The following is a 13,444-nucleotide window of genomic DNA, read 5'->3' on the forward strand; positions in this document are numbered from 1 at the left end:
TACTTAACTCACTGAATCAGCCCCAATTAAGAGGCCAGAACAAATCGTTTGAATTTTCGGTGTTTCGAATCACATATTCATGTAGAATGTAATACTGGGATGTAATAAACAACCAGGATTTCCCCTGGATGCACGAATAACTTTTGTTTATTTTCAGTTATATATATCAGGGACATAATCCTAATTGTCTGATTAAATAATGATTCAAGGTTTCGATATCTGGGGCCCATGGCACGTCGGTCAAGCTGACTATGTGTAATAATCTACACTTTCTAAATAACTTAAAGAGGCACTGTCACGTCGATTTTGCTGCATTTCGGTCAAAACTGCGCAAGTATTTGACATAGAACCTGTTTTGTAACATGAAATTGTTCTTACAACACGGGGAACGAAAAAATTAAGGATTTTCTCCAAGGAAGAACAAACCATAACCAATTTTTAGGGACTTTCCTAAAATACACAGGGAGAACTTGAAACAACTGGCCAAGTTTTTCAAAGTTGCAAACCATTTCCATCCTCGCCATCCGCAGCCAAACATAATTAATACTAGAAATTGTGCACTAGTAGCGTTATTGTTAACAAAACTCAACCATTATTTAAACTGCTCCATTGAAATTAATATTTGTTTTGGCTATTCACAGCAACCCTAAAAATCGGTGACTCACACTCAGTGTGAATATGCTTCTTACAAGGAGTCAATCAACGTGGGAACCGAAAGATACAGAAATGAGCATTAACTGATAAATCAAGCAAAGTTCAAATCTCTCTTCTGCACTATTTGAGTGATGACTATTTCTGTTGAATAAAATGTGATCATATCGTTTGCTGCCACAGGTTGATTCTCTTTCTCAAGGTCTGAGTTTCGGTTTTCAGAACCTTAACCGCGTACAGGGTTACCTCGCAAAGCTTGCCAGTAATTGTTTCACTTCGTTTCGAGCTCTGTAACTTTCAAGAGACCTATCTGTCTCACACGGAGTAAGTCCCCACTATTCTCGGTGCCGGACAGTTCATACGCCGCTCTTCTTCCAAAGGGTGTGACGTGTTCTAACGACATACCTCTGGAAAGGTTAGTCTGGGATGTTGAATCTCTTTCCCCAGGTCTTACCAAGTTTCCGGTGGGGTTAAAACAGCTTCTTATGACGTCGAAAAAAGCACGGCGAAAATTTCTGCTCAGTGTGATGTATAAGTAAGGGTTTATAGCTGAGTTTGCGTGAGAGACACCAAACGCGACTAGATAAAGCAATTCGGGAAGTTTGCGGGTTGTTTTTTCGTCATAAAAGTTAAAATAGTGCATCAAATGTGCAGGAAGCCAACACAATGCAAAAACAATAACAACGATGATAAGCATTTTAATCGTTCTTCGCTTGCCGAGCTCGGCGTGTCTGATGTTCGCAGCGGTCGGATTTCCTGGAATCTGTCGAACCCAGAGCTTAAAGGAAATGATGCAGTAGAAAACGGCAATGACAAACAACGGAACAATATAAAGACAGATAAAAACGAACGTAAAGTAAATGCGCGATGCCCTTAAAGTGTCAGCCAAGGGCTCCCACATGACAAAGCAGTGGTAATTGCCATCCTGCACTAGAACGGCTTTATAGCTGTACAGGTAGGGAGACGAGAGAATAACAGACAGGACCCAAATAATGCCACTTGTCGCGGAAATCTTACGAATGGATCTTAAGCGTTTGAACGGGTACGCCACGGCAACGAAGCGATCCAACGCGATCACGATCAGCGACAAAATGGACGCTGCGATCGACAGCGTGATAGAGAAGTGTAGTATCTTACACGTGGTCATACCCATAATGCCACCGAACCAGCGGCTCTGCACAAACGAATAGGCAACCGAGTAGGGCATGGCGCTGAATGTCATGAGGAGGTCAGCTATGGCCATGTTGGCGATTAAAGAGTTCGTCACTGATCTCATGTAGGGCCTTGACAGCACGATGTAGACAGTCATAGCATTTCCGCTAAGAGAAAATAAAAACATCACGCCGTATATAAGGGTGATGATCACTTGGTGTGTCGTCGAAGTCGAATCAGGCGGAAGATGCAGCTGATCAGAGGAGTTTGTGGAATCTGAAAAAGTCAGGTACAATGATAGATTATTTACTGGAAGGTACTATTAAAAATGACCGACTGGTTAGACAAACAGTGCCGCGCACCATACAGTTGCCATTTGATGACGATTTTATTAGTTTCAACAACCTTTTTGACTACCCTCCAGCTGCTAGGCTAACAATCTTTGGGTTCTCCGACACTCTTACGGTTTGTCACACAATCTCTCCTCCACCATGTGAGAGAGCGTCACCAGTCCAGAAAGCGTCTGTGTGGGACGCTTCCTTTTGACAATTCACTGATGGTTTTGCTTCTTATTGACCAATCAAAACCCAACAAATTTGCGAGTCAGAGTTGTTTCACGGTTTACGCTCGACTCCGCACTACCTGATTCCTGGAGTCAAAATTGATTCCTGAAAGTTATCAAATGTTTGTCAAAACCTACTCCAAAACTTATTAAGTCACCACGGTACGGCGCTCAGCATTGTCGAGCCACGAAAGGAACTAGAGAACAGTGGCAGACACTAATCAACCTCGTTACCAGGCTCTCTCTTCTTACAATAATTTAGAGACCCTGGGAGCTTACCGTTTACATGGAAAACCCGGGAATTCCAGTTGGGAAATCAAATGGTACGCATCATTCCATTTGGAGCACTTCCGAAATTATGGGCTTCTGGTCAAAGTGATGCATTTTTGGGATTTACGGCTGATGCTCATACATTTTGCATGTTATCCATCTTCTGTTAAGAGAAGCTAAATCATTTTGTATTTATGCCGAAAATTTCCATCCGGGTGGTTTGCGTAAATGGTAAGCACCCCCTGTCAACAAGGTTGCTCTTGTGTATAAAGAACCTCTAAATTGAGCGCCATTTCAGATATGTTTAGTATACAAATGGGATTGTTTGTTCAAGAGTTACCAGCGCTTCTCTGGAGTAATGACTCTGATCCCGGAAGCTACCAGATAAATAAAATTCCATATTATTGTGAAAAAACATCGGAGACAAACAGGTCTACCACCGCGGGGTATGGTACGGTAAAAAGAGCATTAATGGCTTCATTCGAAAATGGTTCGGCACACACATGCATTCACAAACTGAGAAGTAAAAACCCAAGGTTTGTTTGTTATCATAATATTTTCAAATTGTGTTCATTTGCTTATTCAAATTCTTGCTGGTTAAATAAATGTACTCTGGATATTTCATATCGAAAAACAAAGTAAACATAAAGGCAGCCTTTTTCCACGGTTAATTCAGTCCTATTACAGAACGCAAAACCTACACTAGAGAGGTAAATCTAACACTAAATAATGAATAATATCGTTGAATACTACTCACCGTTTGTAGTGGACATATTCATTCTGACGGCCTAGGAGTCTGCCTCTGCTCGGTCTCTTTTTGTTATCTATGTCTTATTCAGTCTATTGTCCGAACACTAAAACCTATTAGGAAAAAAAGAAAGCCGATATTTAGTAATGAGTGCTTTTATAAGCCGCAGATGCAGGTGATAACATACATGATAAATGTTCACCTGATTTTAAAGGGCCCCTATTGGACAAGCCTCGTGTTTTAATGACATGCCTGTTGTCCGACACTAATTTAAACCATAGACTGAGACTACTTATTCTATTAAGTGCACGTCCTAGATCGAGCTCGATTTTATTACGTTGTAATTGCTCAGTCAGATATGTTTTCTGGCATCAGTTTTTGGCGTATTCAAATTCATTCACTTTCATCACGATTTTAAAACAACAACAATTATATGGGTTTACTTGACAGACTTTACAATATACTTAACATAGCAAATTTTAATTTTTGCGGAAACCCCATGTAAAAGTTAAGCGCACAATTAAATGCGCACACACCAAAAATTCTCTTCAGAATGGTGCAATTTTTCTGTTCGAGCATCAAATTTTTACCATGCGCATGCGATTTCTTGATATGAAGCATTTTCAAGGTTAGATGAGTTTTCAAAGGTTGCAAATGACACGTACAAGCAGTCTCATAATTGTAAAAACTCCACTGTAACTAAATACTGACATATAAAAGTTATCTAAGGAAAGAATATTGAACATATTTATGGAACATCCATTCGGAATCGTCACCTTTTTTAAATAAACTCTAGACTACCTGTATGTATTTCAAAGCAACACCGCGTCAAACTGCATGGTTACAAAAAAAAAAAAAAACAATTCTAAAAAGGCCATTAGATTTAAAAGGCCCCTCTCGATCGGCTTCGACATTATAGAAGCTTTCAGAACGTTTTTATTTCCAGCTTCTCCTTAACACTCATTATAGGTTCATATGATTAAGACATGTAAAATATTTGTTTTTAGCTGGGTTTTGTTTTTCAGTTTTTTGATGTGGTAGTGGTGAAATAACTCGCGTGCATGAGATGGCTGCGAGACAAAAAAAATAAACAATGGCAAGGAGTAACGCACAGCATGTGAACTTACATAGAAAATGACTTGACGGAAACATGCCATGGAACTTTCATTCGAAAACTGTATGAAGCCGCTTTTTTAAATCGAACTAGATCCTGTCCGAATGAGTTAAACTGCAAGTGTTTCCTGCACTGAGGAGAAACCATAAGATTATGGACTTTTTTGCTCCGTTTACAAAGATTAATCTTTCATTTATACAATAAAGAATTGAAAATTGTATAAATTTCAACTCGTGTACGTGCGGTTTGGAATCCTTCTGCGATAGAAGGCCAGACTGCTAACATCTTGAATTTGCGAACGGGACTTTGGGCGTGATGCTCAAAGACTTTGCCTATAAATTCTGAAGGTCTCTTGGCCGAGACGAAACGCCGCGTCACACTAACCACGAACATTTCACAAGTATTTAATCTTTCATTCCTTTTTTCTGATTCAAGAAATTAACAGCAAGATACTACCCAATTAAGCGATATGCATTCTGAGTTTTGTAAAGATGCAAACGGAAATAAAATGTCGCCTAGGGCGTAGGTAGAGTCTGTTGAATTTTTGAGAGGGAAAATTCTTTTCAGTGCCTGGCGTTAGTTTATTATAAGCCGTAGGCAATTACAGTAAATTTTAAAACGTACTATTACACCCATCAGCGTACAGTGTGTATTTAGCATTCGGTTATAACTTTCAGACTGCAATTTCATTTTAATTCTTTGAAAATCACTTGCCGGATTCGCGATTCCTTAAAAAGTTGTTCTCACTGGTTACTCAAGTAAAATCTCAAACTGAAAATATCATCTTGTTTTGAGGGTTTGTTCATAGCGAACGGAATTAGAAAACGCCACTATTGATGGAAATTTAAAAAAATGATCGACGACTGACGTAAAGGTTCCTTACTTTGGAAACATAGCCATATGCTCGGTATTTTTTCGTGCTAGGAGCCTTGTGTTTCTGTTTTTGCCTTTTGCAACTTGTAAGGCGATCTTACTTAAAGTTATGATGAAGATAGACAACTTCCGTGATTCTTATTTCCTAAAACTAAGTGATAAAATTTTAGTTAAATGGCACTACTGGGTCAATGCCAAATTCGAAGACTAAACGTTTACTGATACAGCGATAAAGAAGGTTTTTATAGCTTTATGAACCAAGTCTACAAACACCTTTGCCGCTAAGATAAAATGTAAACAGAAGGTTGGCAATATTCAGTAATGCTAATCACGAATTCACATGAAAACTTTGAGTCCAAACCAAACTGATTTCCTTTTCCTCTGATTATAGGTTTTGACTTTCAAAACGTCACACTTGTCTTGTATTTGGCGGAAAAAAATGTCAAAGACGACGTTTATTAAAGTGAAAAGTCAAATACCAGTGAACAGTGTTTATAGTGGCCGGCTGTTTTCACAGTCTAAGCAAAAAAAAAATTATTTTTTTTCTCCTTTTTCTCATTAATCTTTTCAATATTAATCAGTAACACCCTTCCCTTGATAATTTTTTAGCCTTGGAAAAACATTTATTTCGCATTAAGTTTCGTTCTAGAACTAAACGCAAAAACAGCCTAGATTTTTTTTTTCTCCAACATAAATTTTAAAGCTTTAGACACGAGATACATCGATTCTTCGTCGATTCGTAGAGGAAAGCCCGTTCGATTCAATAGCCGAGTCAGTCCAAAGAAGGAAAGAATCATGAAAGAACACGTAGAACTGAAAATCTACTATACCTTGAACTTCACCTTGTTTACATAATGCCTTTGCAAAGCGCCTTTAGACGAAATTAACAGACCAGGTTCTTGCCGCAGCTTTTATAAAGGAACGATTGGCTAATTAACAATGTGCTTGATAAAGGTGATTAAAATGTGCCTTTTACATATCCCGCCATAATCTCGGTTAATTGCATGTCCCCGGCTAGCTCACGCGCATAAACATGAAATACTTCCGTTAAAGAGTGTTTGTCATCGACAAATGACAGATCACAACTTTTTCTCAAATTGGAAACTGTTGACACAGATGTGGGGGAGCTTTTCAAGAAAATAATTTGCGCTGTTTTTCGAGGTACAACTGAATTCGCTTCTTGGGCCTCGGCACGTAAATCCTTAACTACACGCTCAGTCATAAATGTTGAAACGGTCCCCTTCTTTCTTCCCTTCAATGTTGAATTTGTTTGTTTTAGCAAGCGGGAGTGAAAGAAATGCTGTGAACGAAACACTAATGGAGGGGAGGGGGAGGGAGGGGGAGTACGTGCTCTATGGGCGAGGTGTGATAATATCTGTGGTCTCAGGAAAGTGTTTCAACAAATTATGACTGCGGTTATAGCTTTTGTGCTTTTCTCTTTGCATAAGAAAAATTTGTATCACGTACTCGGAGGGGAAAATTAAAAATAATAACAACGAATTCAGTATAAACTTGATAAGCTAAAATTTCACCTCGAGGCGAAACTATATTTTCGATGCTGGAGGTAGAACGGAGATTCAAATTCGGATAATGTCTTCATCTGTTTCGTCAAAAGGAAATTAATTGAGGGAGTCATTTGTTAAACGGAAGCTTTGATGTCAATATTGAACTCTATCGTAAACAACTCGATTTTCCAACTGGATGAAGTTTTAATCAAAGCTATATTCGTGCCTTTGTCGGCAATTTGTGTCGGTTTGTGCATGCAGATGGTAGGTTCGAAGAGAAAAATGCACAAAAATCGATAATTTCACCCAAGTTAGGTGGGCGGGACTCATGATCACAATTTTTTAAGTTATTTTGCTCGTGACAAAATTAATGGTCTCCTTTTTTCAAACGTGTGCAACGCCTGATCTTTCTGTCGTTCCATTGCCAAAAAAAAAAACAATAAACAGAGGCGTATAATTAGACAAGTCACGCCTTCTGAAGGCATAGTTGACATTGGTCACGTGCAGTGCAAGTGTAACTTTATACTTACTATTGACACATCACCAATCGGTTGAACACTGAATAGAATCGGAAAACCGGCCACGTCCACGGCCAAGGTGATATCATGCCAAATGCAGCTTCCTTTCATACTGGACTGAGATATAATTACAACGGAAGACAGGCGTCTCTCTCTTCATAAGACCGGAACGTGACAATAAAGCACGCAGCATCCCAGCCATAACGACAACTAACTAGCCAGCCTATCCACAATTCAATCTATCCAACTATGTTGGCCCCAAATGTAAAAGCTCCTGGTTTTGGAGCTAAGGGACATTGTAGATGTTTCTCTTGCTTGTTGTATTGTTCCCTCAAAGGGCATCGAGCTAATAGTGTGACGCGTTAAAAGAACTTCTCTAAACTTATCCGTCCACCAATCCATCGTGATTTGTTGACTTGAGATCTTGAAGTAGAAACACAATTCGAGATACACCAGTTGGGACGGTTACTAACTAATCTCAGAGGAATAGGCCAATAGAAAGTCGTGTTGTTTTGACACCTAAAACTGATAAGGGGTAGTGATGTAAAATTTGCATCAATTTAGAAACATTGCTAAATTTGTATCTGGTCAAAAAGGTATGAAAAACATTATTCGAAACTAACATCCAGAGATCGATAATTTGAAATGTGCTATGACATTGTTCCCAAAAATTTGAGTACAATTCACAAACATTTAGCAAGGCAACAGTAAGTTGAAGCATACAAATCCTTATAATTATATTTTCTTGAAAACTTAAAGGGAGGGGTTCACATTTCAGCGCATGTGCATGAATCTAAATTCTTTTTTCTCTTTCTTATCAACTTTATAGCCTTAAAAATCCCACTCACATGTACTTCAGTAATCACATTCTACAAGTAGTCCAAGCAAAATGACTGATGACCAAAATTCACAAAAAATGCTAGTGGACTGTACTCACATTGTCGATATTGAATTTAGCGTTGACCCGTAGGATTTTTTCCACGGTTGATGTGTTTACAGTTATTTGCATGCGAAATAACGCAATCATATGAAAAAATTACTTCCCGAGTTACTTATTCCCTTCCGAATGGTTCAAATACAACGAATTAAATTCAACAGGCTTGGGTCATAGCGAGCAAAGGCGAAAAAGTATTTTGATTCATGATGGACATGCGCCGAACCGTGAACCCCTCCCTTTAAACTCCAAATTTGGAATCTACAAATTTGATGTGCCCTGTCGGTCTCTAGATCGACTCACTGTTCAAGGGCGTGGGTCATGTGATTTGTGAGTACAAAGCGGGCCTTTTTGAACAAAACTGAAGCGAGCGATCACCACCCTCCATTTCACGCGCTGTGTAAAATTACTTTCCCTCTCGAATTTCTCGGAGAAGGAGAAAACAGTAGACCTGCACCTTTCAAAAGCTCTATTTTCACTGGACCCTGATAACCTGCAGCTGCATTGTTTTTTAGGGGTTGGAACATTGTTCTGTTGTTCATTCTTTTGTCCTCTCGACCACTCATCTAAGGCGTTGCAAAAGGTGTAGGTCGCTTCGGCGAAAATGCATCATCGTGATTAACACTGGACAAATTACATGTACCTGAAATCATAGCGAGACTTTTTGATGAAGAAGGTCGTTAAAATTCCCCCCTCCCCACCCTAAATACCACCATTAGTGAAAGACAAAACAAAAGCAGTGTAAAAGAAAATGTGTTCAAGGCAGCCACGTTTGAGTATGTTCAAAAGGATAAAAAAACACTTACAGGGAGTACTAAATTGAGAAGATCAAAGAGCAGCCTCGGAGCGAACCTTCATTTTCAATAATATAGGTAGCAGTCAATTTTGATCTGACTTCTATTAAGAATGTTGATAAAAATACATTAATAATACGGGGATATTTTTGCGCGGTTTAAAACTGCGGAGAAAACAGAACTTAGCAAGTGCTCTTGGTATCCAACAAGAGAATTTGGGGTAACCATGCATTTTTCAGAGATATTTAAACTTCTGTTTAGGGAAAACTGCCATACATTGCTTTATATTTTGGCGCTTTTTGGAATTGTTGCTTAATTATTTCTGAAAAATGCGTGGTTACCCCCAATTTTCTTTTTGGATTTCAATAGCCCTTGCTAAGATCTGCTTTTCCTGCAGTCATAAACCGCACAAAAATACTTCGGTATTAGTAGGCACCGTCCTTAATGGAAGGAATCTGAAGGGTTTTCAAGTCAAACATAAGGAATGACATTGCCACAAACGTGAAGTGAAATCTGACGACTCTTTGGTATTCATGCAAAAATAAGAGTAACCACAAAGACGTCATTAATAATGCAATATAATATTTATAATATAATATAACCACAGCGTTGTCATTAATACTTATTTGGCAAGCGAGTTTATTAGCATTTTGTTTGATATTACATGTACATTGACTTGTAAAAATTTATCCACATCCAGATAACCTCCGAGGTGGAGGTTTTCATACTAGACATTTCATAAGCTCAAACAAAACACAATGCACTCACCAATTAGTAACAGCAACTGCTTTAACTAAAGCTGATAACTCACCCCCCCCCCCCTCCCCCTGCATTCCCTTGTCAAGCCCAACACGTTTCTAACATTACTGTAACTGTATTTAAATATTTTAGTATAAAATCACATCACAACTTTATCAGTTCTTAAAGCCATGGTATCAAAATACACCTACTCCCCACTGGTCTCTGTATGACTTATTTTATTAAATACTGGATCATTGTATGATACATTTCCAGGGATTTGATAAGCTTAGCGGCCATGGTATATGAGCCATTATACCATGCCTTAGCGACCATTAAATTGTCTTCTGGTTGTTCTTGTAAAAGTGACATCAGCAAGATCAACCTATTATTCTTGATTGTTTTCAATAAAACAATTACTCAACTCACGGTCGTTGGATGTGAGATGATTATAGCAAACTCGGTGCTATGTGCCTCGTTGGCTATCTATCTCCTCTTATCCAACACATGCTCGTAGAATAATTGTTAAATGGCACTATCTGGGAGAATTTCTTTGTTAATCATGACATTTTTCCTTGGTTATCATTTTATTATTCTCCTGACCTCTAATTTCAATCACCCAGAGATAATATCGTAAGAAGAAATTTGAAGCTTGGTATCAAAAATCCCTTTAAAAGGATGTGTTTTAATCTTGGAAGTGGATAATATAACAGGCCATTCATCCATTTTTTGGGTGGGGTGGGCTGATGCAATAAGCCAAAAAACTGGCTTCAAGGTGAGGAGGGGTAGTTCAACAAAAATAAAAATAATACTAAGCAGTCAGATGGCCAACCTTGAACCACTGATCCTCAAATCTTCCAACCATTAAAAGTCCAATACACTAAACACCACACTATCGCTCTTCCACATCTTAATGTAAAATTTGTAACCCTTTTTTTCTCAGTAATGGAGTCATACAGTCTACATATAGGAAGTGGAAGGGCAGGGATTATTAATTACATTAAGGACGGTGCCTACTAATACTGAAGTATTTTTGTGCGGCTTATGACTATGCGAAAAGAGCAGATCTTAGCAAGGCCTATTGGAATCCAAAAAGAAAATTGGGGGTAGCCACCCATTTTTCAGAGATAATTAAGCAACAATATCTCTAAAAAGTGCCAAAATATAAAGCAATGTATGGGATTTTTTCCTAAATTGAAGCTTAATTTTCTCTGAAAAATGCATGGTTACCCCCAATTTTCTTTTGAGATACCAACGACATTTGGTAAGTTCTGCTTTCTCTGTATAGTTTTAAACTGCGCAAAAATATTCCTGTATTAGTAGGCACCACCCATAGGAAACCTGAGTATCTCGCGATGCGCAGAACGTATGCGCAGTAACAATAGTAGGCACCATCCTTAAATCTAAAAAGTTGGATGGACAAAATTCCACCCCAACTCCCCACCCCACCTATAAAAATTAATGATCCCTTAAAGGAACTGCATATTATAAATAATATTAAATTTTCCAGTGTTTTATAAAGCTTGTAACCATAATTATGTGGACAACTCATCAAAACTAAGGGATTATTTTAACTATTCATCTTAATTTTCAATTGCTAATTATTTTGCTCCATTCTGATTAAACATTGACCCACTGCTACTTTCATCCTGTTTTGGGATAAACTTCAGTGAGTCAGAGAAGATTCAGAATCGCGAAGAGATGCCATCTGGACCATCCCTTATGAACTCATGTCCCAAACCATTGCCACATTTACCACAGCTGACCTGGGAAAGGAACACATTCAAAGAGAAGGAAATGTGAGTGGATGTTAAGACTTGTAATCAAAATTCAAGTACATTTAAGTTAATCATTCTAAACATGGAAATATAAACTGAGCTATGGTCAAATCTCTACTTGTGAAAACCTCCCAAGCAAAAACTCAGGTCATAGTCCAGGCCAAATACAAACATTTTTTTTTCCAAATCCCCTTTCAGAGCCTTTGCTTTAAGCAAGTATGTTATCAAGCTGCTTTTACTGTCAGTGTTAAGCCATATGGTAGCTTCTAGTTTTTACGTTTATCAGTCAAATTATACCATCCCATAGATTGAATGACACAAATAACCTAATATATTTTATATGACATGATCATCAGAACTGATCATCTTTTTGAGGTTAGCAAAAACACTCCACTTCAAAAGGAGAAAGGCTCATCTTAAAAAAGACCTCAGACGAGCTGATGGTAGTCATTACAAATGTGAATCTGATATGAGTTCTTTTCTTTGGTCTTTGGCTGGGGTGGGGAGAAATTCATCTGCAAAATAACTAACTAACCCCCCACCCCCCATCCTCCTCTCCCCTAAAAAAACTGCTCAGTCCTATAAATATATGTAAAGTAACATACAAGTAATTAACATGTTATTATTATAAAGGCAATGATTATTAAAATGAAAATAAAATAACACAACAGCAGAACATACCTTCAAAGCTTTAGCCTTGCTGCTTTCTTGAGGCTCAGTTTCATTTACTTTAGACACACTATCATCTCGAATTGTCTCAGTAAATGCTGGCCAGGGTGTGTTGTGCTTATACTTTGCTCTAGCACTGAACAATTCATGACCACACTTGGGGCATACATAAATACCTGAAAATTACAAGCAAACTATAATGCATGGCATGATATAATAAATTTCAATTACCTGATTCCCTTTCTGTTCCTAATAGTGAAGGAAAATGTTTTGGCTTTATAAAGGCAACTCACGTCTCAAGTGCTTTGTCGCAAATGCAACAAGGATGGCAATGGCTTTGCTCCAGATGTTACATTTTGAAAATTGACGTAAGTGACTTTGTCTCCCAATTTAATTTGAAAGGTACCTTCCATGGATAGAAAATGAGCTACATCCATATCTTACCCAAATGGCTCAAAAGCATTAGCCATTTCAAATTCAAACTCTATCATGCTTGTGATTTGTTTGTGAGGAATGATTTGAGAGTTAGTGCATGCATAATTTCCATATAGGACTGTTCCTTTATCTTCCCCCAATTAATATTTTACAAACTTTTCGCACAAGTACATGTAACTGTACTAGTTTATATCATGGGCTTCCTGTGGTAAATCGATGATGACCGAAAATGACTCAGCAATGCACTGGCATGCATTTGACAATAAATTATTGCCGCTTAGGTATTTCTCTTCTTCACGGAAGAAAAGGTGATCATGCAAGCAAACCATGGGTATTTAAGACACAAATTAAGTTCTCTCCCCAGACAATGAGTAATTTCGGTGTGTTTTACACTGCCTTCTGTCAAAACAACCATACAATGTAAGCTTTAAAAATCCATGGCCACTGCAGATATCAAAATCAGACATTTCAGAGGCACTGTCATTTTATTTGAACAGCGCCATTAAAAAGCAAGTTTACATGAAAGAAAGGAACAAATTAAATTGTAAACTCACCTGCTTCAAAATGGTTTCTGTATTTTTCACTGTTCCATGAGCAAAACGACATGGTTGCTCAACTGTATTCTTTCCCAACCAGCAAACCAGCGAGATGACTGTGCCCGCGATACAATGAAAAGCTGCCAACTCTTGCATCAATAAACTGG

General features: G+C 38.2%; 1 protein-coding gene and 1 pseudogene across 2 annotated transcripts; both read right to left on the reverse strand.

The window, feature by feature from the left end:
* Positions 1-592: 592 nt before the first annotated feature.
* LOC146464717 (substance-K receptor-like) lies at positions 593-6,302 on the reverse strand. The gene is made up of 3 exons (XM_085129379.1): positions 6,201-6,302; positions 3,393-3,496; positions 593-2,079 (listed from the first exon to the last, which is right to left on the reverse strand). The coding sequence occupies exons 2-3, from the start codon at positions 3,412-3,414 to the stop codon at positions 923-925; spliced, it is 1,179 nt and encodes a 392-aa protein (XP_084985505.1). The 5' UTR covers positions 3,415-3,496; positions 6,201-6,302; the 3' UTR covers positions 593-922.
* A 3,438-nt stretch (positions 6,303-9,740) lies between these two features.
* On the reverse strand, positions 9,741-13,444 carry LOC146464718 (methionine-R-sulfoxide reductase B1-like; annotated as a pseudogene). The gene is made up of 3 exons (XR_014868408.1): positions 13,296-13,444; positions 12,319-12,482; positions 9,741-11,625 (listed from the first exon to the last, which is right to left on the reverse strand). The product of XR_014868408.1 is annotated as a methionine-R-sulfoxide reductase B1-like (transcript).

This window comes from Pavona decussata, unplaced genomic scaffold (genome assembly GCF_977016875.1).
Source record: "Pavona decussata unplaced genomic scaffold, jaPavDecu1.1 SCAFFOLD_161, whole genome shotgun sequence".
NCBI lineage: Eukaryota > Metazoa > Cnidaria > Anthozoa > Scleractinia > Agariciidae > Pavona > Pavona decussata.

Excerpts from the sequence above, each read along its gene's own strand:
- LOC146464717 (XM_085129379.1), bottom strand. The coding sequence starts at position 3,414 with ATGAATATGTCCACTACAAACG. Across the intron at positions 2,080-3,392 it reads GAATATGTCCACTACAAACG|ATTCCACAAACTCCTCTGAT; the intron begins GTGAGTAGTATT and ends TGACTTTTTCAG.